Raw genomic sequence first — 24729 nt, forward strand, 5'->3', positions numbered from 1 at the left:
TTTCTCTTTTGGTGGATATTCATAAAGAAACCAATGTTCTAAAGGCAGCCAAGGTGCCAAAACACCATCGAGCATCAATGGCAGAGACAGGGACCGGTGTTAAAGGCTCAGCGAGATGGTCACTCAAGGGAAAGACCGCTCTGGTCACCGGCGGCACCCGTGGCATAGGGTCTCTTCCCCTCTCTTTCTTTCGGAGAAAATATCTGTTTTTCCTTTTGTCCTCCCCAAGTTAACGGCTTTATCTGATATGATATATCTGGGCATGGTGGGCAGGCATGCGGTGGTGGAGGAACTAGCTGGTTTTGGTGCGTCCGTATATACTTGTTCCAGGAACGAAGCGGAGCTCGGTAAGTGCTTAAAGGAATGGGAGGGTAAGGGTTTCGTGGTCTCTGGCTCGGTGTGCGACGCGTCGTCACGTGCCCACAGAGAGAGGCTCCTGGAGCAAGTCGCTTCTGTTTTCAATGGCAAGCTCAACATACTTGTAAGTCCCCAAAAACGTTTCCCTTCGATTCAATATTCCCTTCCTCCCAATTCCTAGTGGATTTAGGGTCTCTGGTCTCTGTACAATTTTGATTTGGTTCAAATTCAATTTAAAAAAAAAAAAAAATGCATCAATGCAGACATGAGACACGTGACACATAAATTCCATCGTATAATAAATTCCATTATAATTTTCGGCCGGACAGTCGGTAAGAAAAATTTCGGCCGTACCGGTCGGTACGATACAAAATTTAAAACTATGGAACAAATCCAAGGTCGAAATTTTTCGTACCGGCTGTCCGGCCGGTACATGTATTATATTTATTTCGTACAAGTCAAAATATCAACCTTTACCGGCCTCAATTTCGGCCTTTTTTTTTTTTTTTTTTTTTTTTTTTTTTTTCGTTTTTTTAAACTACAAGCTTATTTTTTAACCCATAATTCAAACTAGACTATTTATAATTTATATATATATATGTGTTTATATATAATTTATTTATATATAGACTATTATTTTAGAATATAATTTTTATATGTAATTTATTTATATATCGAGTATTCCGAAATGTTATCTCGAAACGCTATCACGAAACGATACTGGTACCGAAATATTTCGTTCCAATGCCTTGACCGGTACAGCATCCGGTACGGTATTCAAAACATTAGTTTGCTCCCCAATGGTCACCAGTTCGAGTCTCCTTAGGGCCACTAGAGGTGTACCTTACCTGGTTGTTAACTTCAAGATCTCGTGGGATTAGTCGAAGTACGTACAAGCTGGCCCGGACACCCTCCGTTATTAAAAAAAAAAAAAAAAGTAGTAGTAGCAACACTCCATATTGCAGAGGAGTGAGGCTTGTGGTTTGTACTGACAGTACATGTGTGACGTATCATTGGCCACAATTTACTAGAATATTCTGACCTCATTTTGATGTTCAGAGGAGATAATAAATATGTGAATAGTAGTGAAATAATTTTTTAATAGTAGTGAAATTGTTTGAGTTAAGATGTTTTATTGGGTTTTGGAAAAGAAAAGAAAAAAAATTGAATAAAAATGCTATAAAGTTAAAATATTGTATAATATAATTTTTATTTTGAAATTTGAAAAAATTGAATTGTTTTTTGTGTTTTGTTTGGAAATTTGAAAAAATTGTAATGATTAGGCAATGGTTAGATGAAAAAGATGAAACTTTGAAATTGAAAAGTGTTTGTATTTGAGTGATGTTTGGAAAGGAAATGAGATCATCTCAACATCCAAACGGGGCGAGAGGGGAAAGGATCAAGGGTTTACCCATGTGACATATCGCATTGTTCGAAGAACCCTAGATGCGATCAGAGTAAAGGGTTTACCCAGTGTAAAATATCACACCCAAATTTCAGATAATCTCTACAGGCACTTGATCAGAAAACCGAGGTAGAAATAAAAAACTTGGTTAGAGACATGATCGAGGATGTTATGGAAAGTTTTACTTGATTAATGCTGGGTTTTTTTTTCTTACCAATTGAGGGCTTAATCTGTCTGAGAAAGTATTTAAGCACTCCCAACTTCATACTTTCAGCTGTTAAATGGTTCCAAAAATTTTTACTTCAATGTTAATAACAGATAATTACATTGTAGCTTTATTTTCTCACGTTATTGAACTGGAGTGCAAATATTACCAATTTTATTGAGGTAATGGATGTTTATATTCACCAACTATAAAAGCATGGATTTCAAAAACTTATCTATGACCATCGATTTTGAGACTTACTCTTTATGATCTTCCGGGTCTAGATAAACAATGTTGGGACAAACATCAGGAAGCCAACCATTGAGTACACGGCTGAAGAATATTCTACACTCATGGCTACCAACTTTGAATCCACATACCACCTGTGTCAAATTGCACATCCTCTTCTAAAAGCATCCGGAATGGGAAGCATTGTGTTCATTTCATCTGTTGCAGGTCTGGTCAGTATTGGTAGCGGATCCATCTATGCAGCAAGTAAAGGTGAGTCACTCTCTTGGTATGATCTAATTTTGCCTAATCATTATAGTTAGACTTGGTGGTGTGAAAAAGGTGAAAGAATTTGGTCTTTGGCATGTTATCCACAGCGGCAATTAACCAGCTTACAAAAAATCTGGCTTGTGAATGGGCAAAAGACAATATCAGGACCAATTGTGTTGCACCCTGGTATACCAGAACCTCGCTGGTGGAACACGTAAGATTGCGCATTCCCACTTGGAATATTATACATACTTTAACTTTTATATTCTGATTACATTTGTCAGGGAATCTTCTTCCATATATTACTTCAGAGAAGTACATCGATGCTTCTTTTTTTTTCTTTTTTTTATTATAGAAAACATGCCATACATGTTGGGCAGAGAAGTGATACATTGTGAACTACTAACCTGTTGGAAATAGGTTGGCTGATACATAAATCAATGTCACATAATTAATACTTCAATGAAATTATCAAGATTGTCATTTTACTTATAAGAAATATCATGATTGCCATTTTTCAAATCCAAACCATAAAATTTCAGTCCTTGTCCAACAGCATTAATGGACAACTTCCTGATGCGGTTTTATTAAGCCATTTTGGTTAGCCACTTGTAGAAGGACGGACATTTTCCTTGTATCTATTTCTAGCTCTTAATTAAGTTTTTTCTCACATATATGTCCTGTGCACTTGGGCTTCACCTATTTTTCTAATGGGCAGGAATAAAATCTCTTTTTGCTTATTAAAAAAAAAAAAAGAATGAGTAATATGAATTGCCTAGTAAACTTTACCAGAAATCAGGCTCTGGATTTTGTCATGGGATAAGAGAAACAAAAAAAGCCCTATGACATGAAACTTGTATGTTTTTTTCATTACAACGTGAGTTTGTGCTGTCCAAAGTCCACTAAATCATAAAGATAATTGCCGATGTTTGAAAAATAAATAAAAATCTCAAACTTTCAAAACTCTATTTAATGACACTACTTGGTAGACTTCTAAATTGCAGAAACTTCTCACTGCTTAACTGTATTCATTTCTTACAGTTGCTTGAAAACAAAAAGATTTTGGAAGAGATTGTCTCAAAAACTCCTCTTCAGCGTGTTGCGGAAGCAGAGGAACTCTCATCCTTGGTGGCATTCCTTTGCCTACCGGCTGCTTCTTACATCACCGGACAAACCATCTCTGTTGATGGAGGAATGACTGCAAATGGTTTTCAAGCCAGCATGATACTTAACTGAGCAAATTTGCCTTTTTTCCCTGCCAAATGCACAACAAAAAACATCTTGAATTGCTTGTCATACGTAAAGTATGTTCAATGCAGTTATAGACTCCAGTTGCTTCTGATGTGTTATTTGCTGTGGGTTACTTAAACGATCATGGCCATTAGTGGTTGTGTGGCATATTTTTATTTCATTGCTGTCTTGCACACAAGTACTTAATGGTTGGTTTCTGAGTTGCAATGATTCTTATAGCTCAATATATGTTGCATGCCACCGTTATTTGCGTATATTGGATCATAATTTCTGGTACATCTCTGTTACATTGAAAATTTAGCTTCTCATCATGCTGCAGTAGATGCTGCGATTAGTCTTTTGTGTCTTCGTCTTTCTATAATTAAAGCTTGAACTGTTTGATCATGGACTGAGTACCAGGTTTTCTTAGGTTTTTGAGTTGTTATGCAAATGATATGCTTATTTTTATGGAAGTTTCTGTTCCATTCTGGAAAAGTTCACTGAAAAAAATCACAAAACTATCATAGGGAAAGAATAACCATGAAAGTGCTTTAAAAATACTTGCACTTTGCATATATAGTATCGTCGTCAAGGAAGTAGCAAAATATTTGCATTGCAGCTGTGACAAATTCAACCGAGTCTCCTTCCCCCAAGTGGAAAAGGGAAAAAGTTAACTGTGTGTGTTAGTATAAGGAATATAATTGTTGTTTCTGCAATCTTTTGATTATAACACATTTCCAGCTTAAGTTTTAGGAATAAAGTTCCTCTCAAATTTCTTTTTTTTTTTTAGACAGCGTGGGCTTCACACGACCGTTTTATGTTCACACAAATAAATAAATCGTGGGTAGTTGGCCAATTTATGTGAAGTGATATACCTTAAAAAAATCTTACATCTTATAACAATCCTTCTTTTCTTACTAATAACTCAAGGCTTGGCTACATAAATTTGTTGTAACAAGCTGTTCACCTGCCCTTCAAAGAGAGAGAATCCTTGCACTCACATAAAGAGATTACGTTGCACTGCGATAAAGATAGGATGAATGCTACACTAATAAATGAATTATATAAAAATAATTTAGTGATTTTATGTGATCCGTTAGATCTATTTTATAATAAAAATAATTTTATAATTTGATAAATTATATTAATTTATTATCTACTAACTATTTATATAAAGTAAACCTTTTCACACTGACTTTGATTGACTCACCAACTACAATAAGAGAACGTGGTGGTCCATGACACGTACATCTATAAAGAAACATAGTCCACGTCATCGTACGAAACTTATGCTATGCAATGGGATAAATGCTTTACTTCCAAGTTCCAAGTTCCAAGTTCCAAGTTCAGTTCCTATAAGCTTAGGGGCCAAAAAATAAAAACGAGTTAAAGAGTGTTTCTTTCTTTCATTTTCTTCTTTTACATCGTGCTTGATTCCCCTCCAATAGGGAAAAGGGCGAAATGAAATAACAAAGTTAATGCTATAATGAAAAGGAGCCATATTTAAGTCCAATCCTTACAAAGAGGAAATGACTGCGACTCCCGAGTCCAGGGGCGGAATAGTTCAAGCTTGTGACCCAACTTTGACCCCACTTTTCCTTTTCCTTCTCCTTATCCTCTTGCTTTTCTTCCTTCCGACCGAACATTTCGTACATCGTCAAAGGGTCTAAAAAAAGCGAGAGGAAACCCACTGGCTAAGTAATGCCCCAGTACTGCTCGGTATTGACTAGAATATATAGTCTGATCAACTTCTTTGCTGTAGTGACAATATGATATATGATTTACATCTTAAATTTGTGAAGAATGCTCAAAATGCAAGTTAGGTTCGTTGAACCAAGGGGCTTTTGAGGTTTGATTTGAAGAATTTCTTTATATTGGAGTAAGGTATTAGCTTAGGTGGGACTCTTGATTGCTTCTACTTATTGAATGCCATTGTTATGCATGAGTTTGACACATGCGACTGCGTCTCTAATGTTATCCAGAAATAAGATATGGGTGCCAATAGTGCATTGGAGCATGTTCTCAAGGAAATACTTCAAGTGGTCCAGCCCCTGCACGAGGATCAGGAGAAACGGTATCAAGTTATTGATGAACTGCGAAGAGTCATCGAATCTATGGAAAGCTTGAGAGGTATTTATGTTGAATTTTCATGGTTTGATTAGGGAAAAAAAAGTCTTACTCACGCTGTTTAAAGTTGATAATTTATAGTTGATAAATACTTAAAAATCAGAAATATTTTCATGATTTGCACTTAAATATGAATGTTCTCACGCATCGATCATTTTGAATGGATCGTGTTAAAGAAGGAAAACAATTCCATCTCAGGAGATCTTAAAGCCGGTCCATCTTCATACTCTGGAATTACACAGTTGACTAGTAAAAAAATGATTCCAAGTCCATAGGCTGTTGGTGGCATGAAAGTTGTATTACTCGTTTCTTTCAGTTGATCTTTTAGATTGTAAACTGTAATTAGTAAGAAAGCCAGATGTTGTTCACTGTTTTTCGGTCCATACCCCGTGGCAAGGGCTGGGGTATCATTGGATAGAATTGAACCTATGGTATTTTCTCCATGATGGCCACGTTTCTCTGCTGGGCCAAGAAAATATGGTGACTATGATTTTTTTTTTCTTTATAGGTGTTGGGAATAACTGTATATCTAAGACTAACTCGAAGTATAGTAGCGAAAATAAGCAAAAGAAAATACTGACAATCACACAGAAACAACACCAAGATTTAAGTGGTTCAGCTCAAAGTGAGCCTACGTCCACTGGTGGGGTCGGTATCAGAGATTTCACTATCAACAAAGATGGAGTACAGAAAAATAATACAAAATTTCTTTCACAAAGAAGTTATCTCTCTAGCTCTCTAACTTCTCTCAAGAAAATCACTAAAAAAAACAAAAGTGATTTTTGAAGTTTTAAACACAAAAGAGGCACCGTTTGATATTTATAGAAACAGTGAAAATTCACTTCTGTGAACATTGGCTCGAGCGAACTCTCGAGCGAGTGTCGAGCGAGCGTAGGGTTTTGGCATTTCGCTTAAGCTAACAGATGAGCGATGTCGAGCGAAACTCTCGGACTTCATATCGCCAAGCTGAATGTCGAGTGATGCTTAAGCGAAGCTCTCTGACTTCATATCGCTCGAGCTGAATGTCAAGCGAGTGTCGAGCGAAACTCTCTAACTGATTTCGCTCGAGCTGAATGTCGAGCGAGTGTCGAGCGAAGCTCTCGAACTGATTTCGCTCGAGCTGAATGAACCTCCGCTCGAGCGAACATACGACATAGCACTATTTCAACTGAATTCAAGCCACCTCTTAACAATAGGCAATCAAAAAATTTTATTCATAGAAATGGGCAAAGCCCAAGTATACAAGGAGTATACATGAGAAGCACCTAGTTAGAGGTTACAATCGAAAGGAGAAAATCATGGTAATTTAGTCCGTTACAAACTATGGCCCCCATCCATAGTTTAGTCTGGCGTGCAGATCTACACAGGCTTCTGGTACCGACAATGGTTGGCTGGCGTCAGTGCTACCGGAAACTGAGACAGGAGTTATCGGCGCAAACTGTATCGGCTCCTCTAGTCGGTGTATCAGAAACAGGTCGATTGGCCCACGCGCAGCAGGCCTCCCCCAGATCTGTGTTACGGGACCAAACGTTGAGCCCTTTTCAAAAGAGGGCCTAGACTGTTTTAGCCTCCATACAAAACTAGGTAATCGATTTGGGCCTATCTGGCCCAACCCAATCTTGACCTTTCCTTTGTCGGGCCTGAGTAGCTTCTGCCCATTAAGCATCTTATTTTTTCCTTTTTTTCAGAATCCACTGGCCTTGGCCCAAGCCCAAGCCCTTGTCTACTTTAGAGATCAACGCTTCTATCTCCTTCCAAAAATTGGATTATGCATCTGCATAATATGACTTTAAATTGGGCTGCATTGGATTATGTATATCTAAAAATTTGCATAGCTATGAACATTGTTTTTACAAATTTGAAGATGCACAGTTCACTCTCCAAATCTTATTTTATTACATTTTTCTCTCTCCTCCCCCTCTCTCCACCAATGGATAGAATTTTAGGAAAATAATTCTAGTGGATGCTAAATGATAGAATTTGTAGTGGTGCTAATTGCAAAATAAAAAAAAAAAAAAATATATATATATATAAAAGGAAAAAAATAAATAATAATAAAATAATTGGCTTAAAAATACATAATCCAATGTGAGAATTTTTCTTGATATGCAAAATCAATCTCCAAAATATGTGATTTTGCATATGCATATAGAGAAACCAATGTTAGTGCTCTTAGTAATTCCATTTCCTCCTTCACACTGAAAACTTCCTCTTTCAAACTAGACAGAGCCCTCTACACCTCACTTTCCACTGGACAGACATAGGACAGTGTCCCATCCCCATTTCGGGTACATCATGTCGTCCGTATTTCTTTGCAATATTGCCTGTACGTTCCTCTGCAATGTACCCCTTTTTGTATTTTTCACCTTGTTGTAATGCCAAGGAGTAGCTCGTACCTCCCGGCACTGCCGCCTTTTTCCTTGCACCACCCAATGCTGCCTCTGCATATGACTTGGTCTACCTCCCCGTCTCCTTCCCCTTGTCCACCTCTCTTTCCAGTCGTGGAGCCAAAATTGGAGCCTTGTTAACCGAAGTATGCATTGACAGAACATACTTTAGCTCCATAAACAAGGTTTTCCAGCCCTTTCCTTCCATCCCTTCCAGGATCGCTAAAAGACCTCGACCCCCGCTGCCACCACCGTAGTCTGTTACTTCCAAGAAACTCCTGTAAGCATTAGAACGCCTATGAGCAAATAGAACTTTGGTGCCGCCCCGATATGTCTTGTAGGATTTTCGTTGCGTTGATTCAACACAATAGGAATTTTGGAGGTTAAGGATTTTTGGATTTTCGTTGCGTTGATTCCAAAAAAGACTGGAGCGGTGGAGGTTAAGGATTTTCGACCCATTAACCTTGTGAATAGGGTGTATAAAATTATATCCAAGGTTCTTGCTAACAGACTGGGGGTGGTTTTGGGCAAGATCATTTCGAAACCACAAAATGCATTTGTTAGGGGGTGACAAATTTTGGATTCAGTCCTTATAGCGAATGAGGGCCTGAATAGCAGATTAAAGACTGGCTCCACAAGTATTATTTGCAAGTTAGATATGGAGAAGGCATATGACCATGTAAATTGGAATTTCCTCTTATATTTGTTGGGGAGATGCAGCTTTGGGCCTAGGTGGCGTACTTGGATTAGTTGGTGCATTTCTACAGCCAGATTCTCAGTATTGATTAATGGCTGTCCTACCAGCTTCTTCAACAGCTCTTGAGGTCTAAGACAAGGAGATCCTTTATCTCCACTTCTCTTTGTTATCATTATGGAGGCTTTGAGTAGGATAACATTGGCGACGGTTACGCATGGGTGATCCCAATAGGGGCATTATTACTTTGTCTCATTTACTCTTTGCAGATGATATGCTCATATTCTGTGAGGCAGATCGAAACCAGTTGAAGGCATTGAAGGCTTTGTTACTATGTTTCGAAACAGCGTCAGGCTTGAAAGTGAATCTTGACAATTCAGAGTTAGTGCCAGTGGGGAACGTGAGCAACACTAGGCATCTAGCTAGTATTCTTAGGTGCAAGGTAGCCTCTCTTCCTATTACCTACCTAGGATTGCCGTTGGGGGCTGCAGCAAGGGCCTCATCCATATGAGATTCAGTCATAGAGAAGATAGGAAATGAATTGGCAGGATGGAAAATATTGTATTTGTCGAAAGGTGGTCGTTTGACTCTTATCAAGAGTACCATTTCTAACTTACCTACATACTTCCTATCTTTGTTTCAATTGCCTGCCAGGGTAGCGGCTCGGATTGATAAACTGTACCGTAATTTCCTATGGGGTGGGATAGGGGATGAATTCAAATTTCACCTGGTCAGCTGGGATAAGGTGTGTACACCACTCTCGTCTGGTGGTTTGGGTATAAAAAATCTGAGAACTTTCAATCAAGCCCTGCTTGGGAAGTGGTTATGGAGGTATAATAAGGAGACAGAGCCCTATGGAAGTTGGTGATTGATTGTAAATATGGAAACATGTGGGGGGGCCGGTGTACTGAAGAGGTGTAAGGGGCTAGAGGGGTGGGAGTTTGGAAACACATTAGGAATGGGTGGGGTGTATTTTAGTAGCCATTCTAAATTGGTGTTGGGGAGGGGTTCTCGCATTAAGTTTTGGAGGGACATATGGTGTGGGAATGAGGCCCTAAAGGATACATTTCCTACTATTTTTCAGTTGGCATGCAACCAGGAAGCTTCAATAGATGACCTTATGCTTCTAACAGGGGACCAAGTGCAGTGGAACGTTACATTTAGTAGAGCGGCGCAAGATTGGGAAGTGGACATCTTTGAGGCTTTTTTCAGCATTCTTTATTCTGTGAAGTCGAGTAGACATCAAGTAGATAGGATGTGGTGGACTCCTGCGGGTAAGGGCATTTTCTCAGTTCGATCCTTTTATTACGTCCCTTTCCCAAGTTGCAAACATCCCGTTTCCATGGAGGAGAATCTGGAGAAATAAGGCGCCTCCGAAAGTGATCTTCTTTACTTGGACAACAGCGTTGGGGAAGATTCTGACTACCGACAATCTGAGGAAGCGCCGATTAGTTATACTAGACTGGTGTTTGATGTCTAGACAGTGGAACACCTCTTGCTACATTGTGAGACTAATAGAGCCTTGTGGGTTGAAGTCTTTAGCCGGATAGAGTTAGCCTTTGTTATGCCTGCAATGGTGGTAGATCTATTGGCCAACTGGATACTTCCGAGAGGAGTTCAACAAATCAAGGCGGTGTGGAATATGATCTCAATCTGTATTATGTGGTGTATATGGAAAGAGTGCAACGATCGGACTTCCGAAAACAAAGAGCGGTCTCTAGAGGAACTTAGAACGCTATTTTTCCGTACTTTATTTCTATGGGCCATTGCTTTAGATTTTAATGGCCTAAATTTTCATGACTTTCTAGTTTCCCTTACTTCGACCTAGATAGGTCTTATCTCTTGTATACCATCTTGTGTACTTGGGCTTTGCCTATCTCTATTAATATATTTTTGAGTACTTATAAAAAAAAAAAAAAAATCTTTCCTTCCCCCCAATAATAAACATTCTTCTACTGTGTTCACCAGCCAGCAAGTACTGGCATGGTTGAGCACCACCTCCTTGGTTACCTTCCTACCCCTCTCCGTGATACGACAGTAGTTCCCGCCCTCCATTGATAAAACGAACACCTTCGAGGAGGCCCATGCTTGTCACAAAATAGAAAAATAATCGTAATAGCTAAAGAAAGTTGATTCCAGCTAGGAGTCACCGGAATAGTCTTCCCATCGTAGATATGTATGGAGGGAAAACTTCAACGTGTACGGGGAGGATGTGTACAGAGAGAAAACTTCCCATCCTATGATTTTCTTTAAGATGTTGAAATGTTGTTTTGAGTCCAATAATGTTGATATGAGCACATACCTTTAGGCTCATATTTGTTGGATTCTTAGTTGGATCTTAGAAGCATGAAGAGGGAGCTGGCATGAAAGTTTTATTTTAATTTTTATTGTTTTTTTACTATCACAGTGATTAGTTTTTGTGCCAAAAGTAATAATGACTTTGTTCTTTTATTTGGAAAATTGAGCAACTTCTTCTGTTGATTAGAACTTTATACACCAAATTGCATACGCTGAATTCCCTTTGCATCAGGAACCTATACTTTTACTCTGCTGTGAATGAATCTGTTTCTTATTGAATGTAACTTGTCTTCAGCCATTTTGTGATTCAGTCTTGATGACATGATTTTTTCTTAAAGGAATTACAGTAGCTATAAATGTTGTTCTTGGTAAGGAAGCTTCACCCCAATGAGCATAGAGATTAGAATGTTTTAAGCCAGCTGGCACACTAATTTGAGGCTCAGTCATCCATTAGGGAGATCCCTTTTCTGGCTTGATAAAGGTGGTCAGGATGGGGTTATTCTAGTTTGGTCCCCCAGTTAAAAACAAAACAGAGAATATTCCTTTAGATACATCAATAAGTGAATTTTCATTCTCGTTTCTTATTTCGCAACATTTCGTTTGTTGAGTCAGCATGGTATCACGAGGAATAAGGTTGCCCCATGGTAAGAGTTTTTTAGAGTAACAATAGAATTCATGATTTGGCTCAAACAGGTGCAACAGTGGAGCCATTTGGTTCATTTGTTTCCAGCCTGTTCACAAGATGGGGTGACTTGGATATTTCTATTGATTTGCCCAACGGTTCTTGTATTTCATCTGCTGGGAAAAAGCGCAGAAAGAAATTGCTGGGAGACGTACAGATAGCTTTGAGACAGAGAGGTAATTACTTTGAGTTTAAGTATCGATAATTCTGCCCCTTCCTCTCTCTGCCCCCCTCCCCATCAGTGCATCTATAGAAAGTAAGCTACCTGCATCTGTAGGATATATGGATTTGGGACTTAAAAGAATGATGTTTCTTCTTTATTCATCATTTTGGTGTGTGCTCCTCATGTCAAATCCATCATGTCATTTATTGTGCTTTTGGGACCTGTGATGGCAAGCTGGATTTGTAAATTCTGTGAATCGTATCACAATGGCCACTATATGATCTCTGTAATTCAGAACCTAGGGTTTCATTTGTAATTATTATTCAAAACGGCCTTTTGATCATCTTTTTGTAGTTGGGTCCTTCTTTTCCATTCTTATTGCTCATCCAAAGCCCCCAGTTATTTTTCTATATTTTTTTTATTGGCACCGGGTGTCTGAGAATTAAGTCTCGACTAATCCCGGGGGTGCACAGGCCCTCGGTGAGGAGTTTCCTGCAAGTGCACCTTAAATAATTCAAGAGAAAGTTCCCCCCAGTCTGATAACCTCTAGAAACTGTTTGCAACAGACCACCAAGACTAAAGCCTTTACCACTTGAGCCAACCCTTAGGGGTTAAATTCAGTAATACTTAGTTGATATGGGAAAGCAATAAGGAATATAGGTGATTGATACAATGCAAGTTCGCTTATCCTTTATAGGGTTTGACTATGCTCTTCTTAATTGGTTTGATATTTTTTTTCACAATGCTTCTATCTTCTTTTTATAACATGGTTGATCTGCAGGTGGATGGCAAAAGTTGCAATTGATCCCTAATGCAAGAGTTCCAATTCTAAAATTTGAGAGTAGCCGCCAAAGCATCTCTTGTGATATGTCGATTGATAACATACAGGGCCAAATGAAGTCCAAAAGCTTGTTTTGGGTCAGTGCGATAGATGGGCGCTTTCACGATATGGTTTTACTGGTACATATCTGTTCAAACGATACTTGATGTTGCGAGAATAAGTGGAAGTGTTTGGTACATTATTCTAGCTTGTGTAGGTCAAGGAATGGGCAAAAGCACATGGCATAAATAATCCAAAAGCTGGGACCTTCAATTCATACTCTCTCTGTCTGCTTGTGATCTTCCATTTTCAGGTAATCTTTGGTCATTATCTCTGGTACAATTTAAAAAGAAATGGTTAAAATCAGCCGGAGGTTTCCTTGCTGCTCCACGAAGTATATCCTGACAGTTCTTTTGGACCTTGTTTGTGAATGTTAAAAAAATAAAATAAAACTTATTCTTGGTCTTTTATACTGTTGCATCAGTCTTGTTCTGTCTATTTCATTTAAATATCTTGTCATGTTTCAAGACATCAGGATATAATCTTCTTCTGACTCACATATTTTGATTTATTTAAATCTTCTTGAGTTGGTCTGGTTCCCTGTCTTTGCTTCCTTGCATGTTGAAATTTACTGTTTCAGTTCTGATAATTAATGGAAGATTTATTTTTTTTACTTTTTTGTTTCAGACTTGTGTCCCTGCAATATTACCACCTCTCAAGGATATTTACCCGGGAAATCTTGTCAATGATCTTCGAGGTACTTTAATATTCAATCTTATGCACAAAGCATCAATATCTTTCTAGTTTTCTTCCTTAGAATGGTGGAGACAGAAGCTGAACTGTACATTTTGCGTGAAACTTATAATTCATTTCCTTTTTTTTGACTGTTCAAAAGTAATTTATTTTGGTGCTTTAAATGGTTCAAATGATTTGTGTTCTTTCTCTGTGTACTTTGGATTGGTTTTCTAAATTTTATACTGCCACAGTTATACCTTGTCGTTTCATCAGAAAGGTGATCGAACTGGGGTTTGGTTTCCCCTTCTGTTATCAAAGCCATATGATTGGATTGGTGGAGTGTTAGGGCAAGGGAGGCGTAGATGTTGAAGTTAGTTTTCCGAAAGAGAGGAATAATGGTAATTTAATGGTGCAGTTTACTTAGAAGAGAAGCCATAATAACAGCATTAACTTAATAAATGTTCGGGTGTGTGAAAGTAGAAATCCTGTCTTAAGGTAATTTGAATTTAGTTAAATTTAATGTTCCTTGAAAGAAGTTGTAGTCCTAAGGATTGTGTTAAGCATATGGATCTGTATGACAGTGGTTGGGAGTACCAAATGGCACCACCTCGTGAGGAATTAGGAAGAATAGAGTAGAACAAATACTTTATAAGAAAAACAATGTCTTCAGAAACTTAGCTGTATCTATACATCATATTTTTTGGGCATCAATAGAATTTTTGGGCGACTTAAACTGATAATAGCATTCTAGTTATACGGTGAGATGTTCTTTACTTCAATATACTGAAAGTGAATCAAAAGAGGTTTAACATTCATATTGAAATGACCAATTGAAAAGTACTAAAAATTACTATAGGTGTTTTTTATGAGCCTCGGTGTTTTTACCATTACTGAAAATATTTTTTCTATAAGCAATCGAGAAAAGTTCATTGAAGAACCCAAAAGGCATAGCTCATGAGAATATTCAGAAGTACCTTCACAAGATCTGTGAATCTAAATACCAATTGACTAGTTCAGAAGACAACTAGAGTCATGAGACCCGTCTTTCGACATGCTTTATGCAGGTGTGAGGACTAATGCAGAGATACGCATTAAAGAAATATGTGACGCTAACATAAGAAGGTTCAGACAAGACAGGTTCCGGCGAGTGAATCGAAGTTCTTTGTCTGAACTTTTCACTTCATTCCTTGAAAAGGTAATCATTTCAAACATGGTTTTCTACCTTAATAGTTAATGAAAAATCATAGTAATAGCGATTTTTGTGATGAGCTCAATACAGTTCAAAATAAATTCATTACACCCCTAACCCATCAAAGTTGAATTATAAGTTGTGGTGAAAATTTTCAGTCAACTGTAGTTGTCATGAGTATGTACAGGAGATTTATATAATTTGGTAAAACTCCCTTTTCTATTATAGTTTGATTAAGTTTATTAGTTTTCTAGTATCTTTCTCATATCTAGGAATAGCATGCCCACTAGGGGATTATATTAACTCTCTCATTGTGTCAATAAAGCTCCTCTGTGTTAGTGTAAAAAAAAAGAATGATGGCATACATTTTTAATGACAAAGCTTAGTTGTAATTGATTTGGATTTAGTTCAGTTCAAAATTGTATAAAAACTGAAGAACCACTGATTTCGCTGGACTCTCGTGAGACACACGGTTGACCAATGCTTGTACAGAGATCTTGTCAGACAGCTCATGAGTTGTTTGGTCAAACGAGACCTACATTTTGCTTTTTGCTAGACACGTATGACATGCAGTCAAGCAAATTAGTTCCATGATGTAGTTTGCTAGAGGCACACGAGACCTCTAGATGCACGTGAGACGTCCGGATCAAGCAACTCTCCCACACGTCTTTGAATCCTGTCTTAAGCCTGATTTGAGCCTTACTATAAAGCTACTGGTGCACGATTTTTAAAGAGGCTGGAGCATTATTTTCAGGAATCCAGATGTTTCCTATTAGAAAAAATACCGTGTGGTATTGAGTCTTAAAGTTAAACAATTTTCACTCCCTATACTCAGGTTACCACCTGCTGATCTATTGATCATTTTATTCTTGGAGAACTGTTGTGCTTGGCGATGTGTTGGTGAGTCCATCAGGGGTGCTGATGGAGTTCCAGTAGATCGGGCAGGGTTTGTTCATTGGAATCACAGCCTGGTGTTTGAGTCTTTAAAGGTTTTGTGAGAATTTAAACTGATTGTAGTATCTTTATTCTGTAGTGGATTTATAGGTTGTGGCTGAACACCCGAAGCGAGTTTTCATATGAATAGTTCTTGAAAAGTTTTCTTTTTGTCAGCAAAATCTTGTGTTATTTGTTACTTTTTATGCTTTATGTTTTGTTGATTCTAGGTTGCTTAGGTATTCATCTGTTAGATATTTAAATTTGGTTATTCTTCGGTTGTTTCATTAAACACCTATTTACCCCATTAGGTGTGCTCGAGATCTGTTCATTGCATTTTCACCTTGTATGTTCTGCAGTTTTTTGACATAGGATTGAAGGCCTCAGAGCTAGGAATTTGTCCCTATACAGGCCAGTGGGAGCGCATAGATAGGAATATGAGATGGTACCCCAAGACTTACACAATACTTGTAACTCTCTCTCTCTCTCTCTCGATATATATATATATGTATGTATGTGTGTGTATATATATATGTATGCGTGTGCGTATACACATGTATGTGTAAATATACACGTCTGTGTATATTTTTAGGTACCCCAAAGACGTATACACGTCTGTGGGTGGATCGATGTGTAAATATTTTTATGTATGCATGTATATGTATAAATGGATGGAAAAAAAAATATTGTTTTTTCATATGGGGGCGCGAAGTTTTCTTCTATGATAACAATTTTTACTGCTGCCACTGCTGCTGATTTTGTTGTTTGTGGTACTGGTGGTTAGATTGAGGATCCATTTGAGCAGCCAGAAAATTCCGCAAGGGCAGTTAACATGAGTAAATTGACACTGATATCTGAAGCATTCCAGACGACTTACCGGAGGCTTATTTCTGCCAATCAGAATAAGGGTTCTCTCGTAGCAGCATTAGTTCGACCAGAAGTATCTCAAAGTATTATTCCAAGACCACTTGTTTGGAACCCAACTCCCAATGGTGGGCACCATCAGAACCACCCAACTCGTCCACAGGTGCACAGGAGCTTGCACTCAATCTCACAAGCTCAACATCAATTTCAGAACTTGAGGTTAGGAAGCCGGTCCAACATTATAACCGTGCAGAATCACAATCAAGGCCAGCAAATGCGGAGACCAAGATTCGATGGATACATTGGATAGTTTGGTTGTTACGCTTGAAAGTTGTAATTAGCACCAACTTGTTTTGATGTTTTCCAGTATACAATTGTTACGATGGAACCCTAGAACTCTGGAGAAGACAAGTGAGAAGAGAAGTCTGAAGTGTTGTCTTGAGGACTTGGGTTTACATGAGTTCGGGAATGGCTGGATCACGTAGAGGCTGAAGCCCGTGCAGCACTATTAAGTCTATTAATGTTTTAGAATTAGTCCAGTACTGGTTGTTGTATTTCCTTGTTTTTATTCCGTTAAGTTGTTAGAGTACTGTCAGAGAATATTCCCCATGATTTGGCAGAGTTTGTTACGTGCTCTGTTCATATACATGGCTGTTTCCTTCTGTAAGGACATCAATGAATGCATAAATTTTCTAGTATTTCCCCTTTTGGAGAGAATGCTCATTCTCTGAGTGAGCTTATTCATCCTTCTACCCCACCCCATGGAGTGTTACAGAGATTATATGCTGGGCCCCAGCCATATCCATTGTGAAGCAAATCTGTAATTGACTCGTTTGAATTTTTTTATGGTCTCTTATTCAAAAGTCGACGTTACATCCAAAGCTGTTATACAATCCTACGACTCGTGCCAAAAATTTCAAAATTTCGGGTCCGTGTTGAGTCTCCCCACGGGCACAAAAATAGGCAGGCACATATTGACAAGCAAATCACAATTCTCATTCTCTGTTTATCTGGAGGGGTCGGATATATAAGATGAGTGGAAGGAGATTAAAAGCAAAGAATGCTGGGCAATGAGGGTGCGTAACGAAAGATTATGCATTGCCATTCTTCCTCTAATAAGATCTAAGATAAAGAAGAAATAAACCTTTTCCACTCGAGTTATAGGTAAATCATAGCATTGAGCATCAAAGCATGATTACAACCAATCGAGTCGAATGGAAAAATGAGTGTGTCAGATATGGTTGGATTAGTAGCTAAAGAATCAAATCAGGCTTAGCTTTATACTACATTTAAAAAATGACATACTATTGTATTCCAACCACATAACAACAGTTCTTGAATTATTCAAGCTTTCAAATGATCAGGAAAGATTACAATTAAGAGTAACAATAGAAGAGAGAGAGAGAGAGAGAGAGAGAGAATCAAACCAGAAATTAAAAGTAGATAATTCTGAATAGTGATGCACAATAACCAATATAAAGAATATGCACAAACGAACGAACGAATAAGGGCGACGTATATCTCATGGTTCTGGGTAAACAATTTAACAAATGTACTAGCATAGAAAAACTTGGATAAAACGTGACATGGAGTTTTACAGGTGCATTACGCCTTTGCACTGCTACTTGGGCCAATAGTTGCCTAGATATTGCTCCCTGCATCGTGATCTCAGCATACCAAATGTCAATTGTCAATACACTACCCAATAAAAGAAATTCTCTCTATCCCCCCTCTCTCTACGTAACTGTCATTCATTCAGTGATCGTCTAAATTCCTTTGCTTCAAAGACCTTATCGTTAGAGAAACAATAGCGTGGTTTGCCCCATCTTCTCTCAGACGGATCAGCAAGGAATAAACATGCTTCACAATTTCCACCACTTCAACCACGCAATAAGTGTTTTTCAGCAGTCAAGACCCTATAACTCGCATAAGGACCTTCAGCCGTATCTCGCATTAAAACATGCCAACCCATGGCCTTTGCATTCTCTTGAAGTTCATCCATGACAGCAAGAGTGTCACGGATATATACATGTCCACCAGGTCTCAGTATCCGATCCATCTCAAGCATGATTGAAGAGATACTGCATCTGATACAAAGAAAAATAGTATCAATAATGATGATAAGAAAATCAACTCCTAACCCCAGGGGATCCCAGCCCATATCATAAGCAAAATCCATCATATACCCAAAGATCCACTCGAGGTTTATAAACCCACGTCATTTCATATCATTCTATATTTCCTGTTTTATCAAGTAAATTTAAATATTGTTTACATAAAATCATTTTCTAAAGCAATAATATAATCCTCCAGAGTAGATCCCATTTAAGTTGAGTTGTTGATTGTAAGCAAGATCTGAGATTCTTAGCATGGCATAAACTTACTTAATTCTACATGCCACTATACTTGTCAATCAGTTGGCTTTATGGAACAAAAGAAAAGACAGGAAAAGCCGAATGCATATACCAAGTATGGAAATCATCTACCAGGAAAAATTACAAGAGTTTGGGTGTACCTTTTTCTCTCAATAGAGAAGAGACCAGTTGCATGCAAAAAATCATAGGTTCTTGGGTATGTATCAAATGGCTCACACCTGGATAATATTATGCAAGAAGACTTCAGCCACAGAAACTTAGTTCAAGGATCATCGATAACTGTAATTAATTTTGATGCCATATAACTAGTATTTTGCAGATACTATCCAAAAAAGTTAAATGTAATAAAATATTGGATAGAGGGAGGTACATATATGAGGTAGGTATCATTGTATCATGTCAGATATCCAGTAATCTGAACCATTAATTAAATTACTCGAAGAGAAATCTGATCAATTAAAGACTCCAAAATGTTCATTTTGAGGTGTATATGACCAGTATGATTATGCAATCTGATCAGCTATAGTATCCATCATATATGTAAAAGCAAAAGTATCAATATACATACATATTTGAAATAGATGCAAGAAACAGTTTTCGAAAGTACCAATCATGCAAAACTCCGATAAGTCCTCGATCATATATAACAGGCAAGGTGTTGGGCCCGCTAACAGGAACAACATTCATAACCCAAGAGTCAAGATTTTGTTCCATTAATGCTGCCGCAAATCTGCCAAAGCCAGTTTCTATAAGATTGATCATAAGAAATGTAAAATTAATTTGTAATGGAAGAGAAGAGCATGAGATAATTATGATACCCTCCAAAGCCAGCTCTCATGTCCATTACATTTCTTAATCTAATCTTCTTCCAGTGCAAATTACGAACATAGTTAGCTATTATATCATCCCAGTATTTTGATTCTGCCTTGAAGAGCTCCTTTCTTGATATATAGGAATCAATCTGTATGCTCTGAAGCCTACTGGGTGGAGTTTGTAAACGTGCAGGCCACGTGGTAACATTTGCTCCAACCCCATTCTCTGGAAGTCGGGAGATGCATGACTTCAGATCAGCATACCTAACATGATTATGCAAAAAAGACAATTACAAACAACTAAATGACCTCAAAAGCCGTAGCAACAAGAGGCTAGTTCGCTGAGGATGCCTAAGAAGCTTTCCAAAACCACCATACCAAATTGTTCGAGTCATCAGCACATAAATCTTAACTGTCTGGACGAAAAGCCATTAGAAGATCATCAACATCTTTCAAGCATCTTTCAAGCATATGTCCTCAAGATTTAGGCCAGAATAGAAAACCCAAGAAATAGCTGCACAGTTTTTGTGCAGGGGCATGTGGAAAGATCTAAGTAATAAATTGCCATTGAAAATTCTAGCAACATGGTGAGGGGGAAATCCCAAGGATAATAGAAAACCGAAGAAGGCCATATTAATTGGTCAGCAAGAAGAATCCAGGTGAGGCTGATAGAGGATGAGTGAAAGATATGACTGATACATTGCTCTTAATGCAAAAACCCTTATAAACTAACCATAGAAAGAATTGTTTTAAAATGGCAGGGAACCAATCTATCCACTTTTATTTAGTGAAAATTTGCATCAAAATACTCGCCTCAAATATTGAATAATGTTATATTAGGTTTGACCAAATTATCAAATCACAGGCAATAATTAGAAAGGTAGAATTGTGAGCGTACCAAACGTTGTCTGGATCATCATCTTGATCACACAATGGAGGTTTAGTTCCTTCCTCACGGCTTAAATAACAACTATTGTTATATGGCTTCTGCCATATTGCAATATATCCATCCTTTTTCACAAAATCCCAGCAGAGACGAGTTGTAAGGTTAAGCATCTCTGAAAGATAAATATGCAAGGTGGTAAGTGGTAATTAACACAGACAAACATCAACTCAATTAAGTTCAGGTCAGAATTACACAAAAAGACCAGCAGGTCACAAAATAAGGGCATGTTCGGACAGGCAAAGAATTCTCAAATTTCTCAAAACTTCTCATAATTTCATTCACAAACATCACTCAAACACAAAATATTTTTCAATTGCAAATTTTCAACTTTTTCATCTAATCATTACCTAATCATTATCCAAACACAAAAACCAATACAACTTTTACAAACTTCAAAACAACAATAATATTAAAAAAAATAATATTCAAACAATTTTTTAACTTTTTCTCTATATTTTCCCAAAACCCAATAAAACATCTTCACTCAAACCATTTCACTACTATCCACAAAATTTTGAGATACTCCAAGTGTCCAAACATGCCCATGTTAAAACTGAACACAACCGCTTTCGACAAGATTAGCAGAAATTAAAATTGTTGGTAGCGATACCTTTCCATTGTTCTTCCAGGATTTCTTCATGCTTATAAACAGGTTGTGCTGCCCAAACAAAGTATCCTCCTCCACGGAGTATCCTATTTACCTCAAGCAGTAATATTCCATCTTCATCACAAAGTAATAGAAGGATAAAGTCAATAAAAAAACAAAAATAAAAGATCTCACGTGAGTTAGGAGGGATACAACATCAACCTTGAAAAAAAAGGGGACTCAGTCACATATTTCATAAGAGTAGGTGCCCTGATGCAAAATTGCATCATAAGTTCACCAGTAGGAGTTCTATAAACATAAAAACTTGGCATTAACTAGTTTTTAACCAACAAGTAAGAAAAGGTAAAAAGTATCTGTAAATACTAAACTGCTTGATCAGGTTTCCTTTTTGTAGCTACCAAGAATTAAACCAAATATATAGACACAAGAGTACATACCATCACGAGTCCAATTGATTCTACACCGTGAACAATGAATCAAGTCAAAAGCTTGGCTCGGATACAATAAACGATGAGTTGCAAATGCTGCCACCATTGCTGGCACACCACGCTCAAGAGCAAATTGAATCTGGTTCTCATGAACATCTTTGGGAGCAATTGACATAGTGATGACATTCCGTGATAACAAATAGGCACCGAAACTAGCTACACCACACCCAACATCTAAGACGACTCGGGTATGATGACCAAAAGCTATTTCAGGGATCATCTACATGTACAGATAAAAAAAAAAAAAATTGAAGATCAGAATATGATGATACACTGACCAAGTTTATTCCCAACTAACTTTTAACAAATAACAACCTCAGATATATGATCCAAATATTCATTTGCCCCATGAATAAACTGTGTACCACCTCCAGGAAACTTAAACTTATCATTCACTCTGGCAATCCAATTTTGACCCCCTTTATCTTCAACCAAACGAGTATGAGGAACGTTGTAGAACCACACCTACAAGGGGCCAGCATATTTATTAGCAAACTCCAATATAAACATGCTAAGTCGCTAAGGAATCAGCTACTCAGCAACAAAATATTTGGCAGCAACAATACCTTTCAAAATAAATTTCCAGTGTTTGTTTATTAAGTTGGATTAGCATTATAAATCAGTCGACTCGGCTATGTTTGAATACAAAAAGCATTTCATTTCATCTCATCTCATCTCATATAATCATTACAATTTTTTCAAATTTCGATACCAAATATAATAAACAACTCAACTTTTTCAAATATTAAAATAATAATATTAAAGAATAACATTCTAACAATATTTTATTCAACTTTCATCTCATATCAACTCAATATTCAAACCTCTCCTAAAATGCAAAAAGGGTGACGAGAAAGCAAATCCACCAAAAGATTTTCAATGTAGAATTACAATTGAACCTAGCAGCGACTAGACAACCAATCAAAAAGGGGGTAACCGGAAAGAAACCGATACCTCGTCCCGGCTTTTCGGCCATGGAATCGGGGTGCGGTACTGGCTCGGTGCTGGAACGAGGCAATTCAATCCCCGACCTTCCTCTGGACAATGCCTCTCGAACCGCTCCCCTTTCTCACTCGATTTCAGCTTCTTAATAGCCTCCTCGTTATCCAAGCAGGGAATATACTCGCTCATAGCCCTCGGACACAGCTGAAACTTGGTAACCCTAACCCTAGACGAATCTCCATCACCATCGACCGCCTCCGTCTCGTTCCTCCAATCCTCCACCAAACCCTCATCGAACTCCCCTACCTCAAACTCATCAGACATCGTTCCGTTCTCATTCACGATCCCGAACCGCTGTAATGGCGGAGGCGGAGAACTGGGAGGGACCGAGAATGGGGCCGTGTTCAGGGTTTTGTCGGGGACGGTTTGGGTTTGGTTATCATGAATGAGGGCGGAGACATTAAACGGCTTGTCGCGGTTGGGTGAGATCGAGACCGAAGGGGCTCGGCGCGCGGTGGTGAAGAAGATGAGCTGCTGGTACCCATCGGACCAGTGCTCGCCCAAGTAAAAGGAAGTGACCGCGAGGACAAAGAAGGCGGAGATCTTGATAATCAGCGGGGTTTTGAAGACTTCCCCACCTCCGAATGGCTTCATTTTAAGAATTCTAGAAATATGAAACGGAAGGAGTTAAGAGGAGCATGTAGATCTCGGATCTCTTTCAATCACCGCACCGAAATTGAAGAGTGGCATCGAAGAATGCGAGCTTTCGGGGATAGAGTTAGAGTTCGAGTTAGAGTGAGAGTGGGAGCGGTTGATTTTTTCGCTGAGTTTATAGGATTTGGATGATCAGCGAAATATACGATCGGAGATTTATAGGTGTAACCGTAGGGTGAACGCTGTGCGAGTGAGTTTATGCTCCGAGGAGACACGGAAGCAAATGATGTTGCCGGTACGTCGGAGGGATACGGTTAAGCATTTGTCGGTGATGAAGATATTGGTTTTCTTTTTCATTTTTGTGAGCAGCAATTTTATGCACGTGGCATCGTGGCTGGCGTCCGTCCGGGTTGGGCAACATGAAGATCTTGGCTGACGTGTTGCGGACAGCTAAGTATGTAATCGATTAGAGCATTCGTTCTCAATACAAATTTTTTATAATTTAATTAAAATATTATTTTCTAAAAATATTTCTTAAATTTTATTTATTTTTTAAAAATTCATACATCTTATTTTTGATCTCTATCTCTATTTTATTAAATAAAATTTTTCTATTCTTTATTTATTATTATTTTTCTCTCACTTCTATTTATAATCTTAACTACTAACTCTTTTATTTTATTATATTATTTTCAAATATCATATTTTACTAACAAAAAGTCTACTTTTACCTGAGAGGGAAACCCTCCGCGTACCCGAGATTCCATGTGTACATTAGTGAAACGGTACGTTCGCACCATCGTTTGCCCCTTTTGATTCATGGTTTCTGAAACTCAAAATCCAACCCATAGAACACCTCGTTTTCACCTCAACAAGGAACACGACCATGGAGTGGGAAACACAACAAGTTTCCCAAACAAGCTATGAAGACGATTCATGCATTGGACAAAAGGGGGGGAAATGAAATTACAACTTGAATGTAAAGAACTGCAGTGGGAACAAAATTACAAAACCCATCCATCTTGTTTCCAATATTTACTTGTTGTGGAGAATAAAACCTTTAAGTATCCTCCTCTCCATATATGCCAGTTTTAGGCGGGATATTGATGTGGCTAGCAGATATTTCTACTACCACTACCATATTCTTCTCCAACCTTTTATCGTTAATTCGTTTTTTTCTTAATGTCCATAATTTTACTCTGCTCACATTCTTTATCTCCTATCACTGCTTCTTCTTCTACTACCATTTCTAGTCTTTCTTGTGTTTTTTGCTTAGTTCTATTAAGGTTTGTTTACTCAAAAGAATCAAACTTTAATA

The 24729-nt window shown here is 38.0% G+C and overlaps 3 protein-coding genes across 5 annotated transcripts; 2 read left to right on the forward strand and 1 right to left on the reverse strand.

The window, feature by feature from the left end:
- Window positions 1-4022, forward strand: LOC108991913 (tropinone reductase homolog At5g06060-like). The gene is made up of 5 exons (XM_018966334.2): window positions 1-169; window positions 274-481; window positions 2252-2468; window positions 2573-2679; window positions 3507-4022. The coding sequence occupies exons 1-5, from the start codon at window positions 78-80 to the stop codon at window positions 3699-3701; spliced, it is 819 nt and encodes a 272-aa protein (XP_018821879.1). The 5' UTR covers window positions 1-77; the 3' UTR covers window positions 3702-4022.
- Window positions 4023-5232: 1210 nt separating this feature from the next.
- On the forward strand, window positions 5233-17337 carry LOC108991909 (protein HESO1-like). Of its 3 annotated transcripts, none has more exons than XM_018966323.2 (9): window positions 5233-5591; window positions 5678-5825; window positions 11895-12059; window positions 12828-13006; window positions 13084-13179; window positions 13554-13623; window positions 14666-14796; window positions 16083-16193; window positions 16508-17337. In XM_018966323.2, the coding sequence occupies exons 2-9, from the start codon at window positions 5687-5689 to the stop codon at window positions 16895-16897; spliced, it is 1281 nt and encodes a 426-aa protein (XP_018821868.1). In that variant the 5' UTR covers window positions 5233-5591; window positions 5678-5686; the 3' UTR covers window positions 16898-17337. The 3 variants fall into 3 exon arrangements, with proteins under 3 accessions (XP_018821868.1, XP_018821867.1, XP_018821872.1); XM_018966322.2 differs by having other exon boundaries at window positions 5233-5579; XM_018966327.2 differs by having other exon boundaries at window positions 5233-5414.
- Window positions 17338-18011: 674 nt separating this feature from the next.
- On the reverse strand, window positions 18012-23776 carry LOC108991839 (probable methyltransferase PMT11). Its single transcript, XM_018966235.2, has 9 exons — window positions 22770-23776; window positions 22131-22280; window positions 21765-22035; window positions 21331-21441; window positions 20673-20832; window positions 19781-20038; window positions 19570-19692; window positions 19103-19180; window positions 18012-18674 (listed from the first exon to the last, which is right to left on the reverse strand). The coding sequence occupies exons 1-9, from the start codon at window positions 23409-23411 to the stop codon at window positions 18467-18469; spliced, it is 2001 nt and encodes a 666-aa protein (XP_018821780.1). The 5' UTR covers window positions 23412-23776; the 3' UTR covers window positions 18012-18466.
- Between the last annotated feature and the right edge of the window lie 953 nt (window positions 23777-24729).

This window comes from Juglans regia, chromosome 7, assembly GCF_001411555.2.
Source record: "Juglans regia cultivar Chandler chromosome 7, Walnut 2.0, whole genome shotgun sequence".
Classification (NCBI taxonomy): Eukaryota; Viridiplantae; Streptophyta; class Magnoliopsida; order Fagales; family Juglandaceae; genus Juglans; species Juglans regia.

Coding starts and splice junctions, on each gene's coding strand:
- LOC108991913 (XM_018966334.2), top strand. CDS start 78: ATGGCAGAGACAGGGACCGGTGTTAAAGGCTCAGCGAGATGGTCACTC. Junction 170..273: donor GGCGGCACCCGTGGCATAGG/GTCTCTTCCCCT, acceptor CATGGTGGGCAG/GCATGCGGTGGTGGAGGAAC. Junction 2,680..3,506: donor GAACCTCGCTGGTGGAACAC/GTAAGATTGCGC, acceptor CATTTCTTACAG/TTGCTTGAAAACAAAAAGAT.
- LOC108991839 (XM_018966235.2), bottom strand. CDS start 23,411: ATGAAGCCATTCGGAGGTGGGGAAGTCTTCAAAACCCCGCTGATTATC. Junction 21,442..21,764: donor AATCAATTGGACTCGTGATG/GTATGTACTCTT, acceptor TTTGTGATGAAG/ATGGAATATTACTGCTTGAG. Junction 20,039..20,672: donor GATGATCCAGACAACGTTTG/GTACGCTCACAA, acceptor TAATCATGTTAG/GTATGCTGATCTGAAGTCAT.
- LOC108991909 (XM_018966323.2), top strand. CDS start 5,687: ATGGGTGCCAATAGTGCATTGGAGCATGTTCTCAAGGAAATACTTCAA. Junction 13,624..14,665: donor TCTTGTCAATGATCTTCGAG/GTACTTTAATAT, acceptor TGCTTTATGCAG/GTGTGAGGACTAATGCAGAG. Junction 16,194..16,507: donor CCAAGACTTACACAATACTT/GTAACTCTCTCT, acceptor ACTGGTGGTTAG/ATTGAGGATCCATTTGAGCA.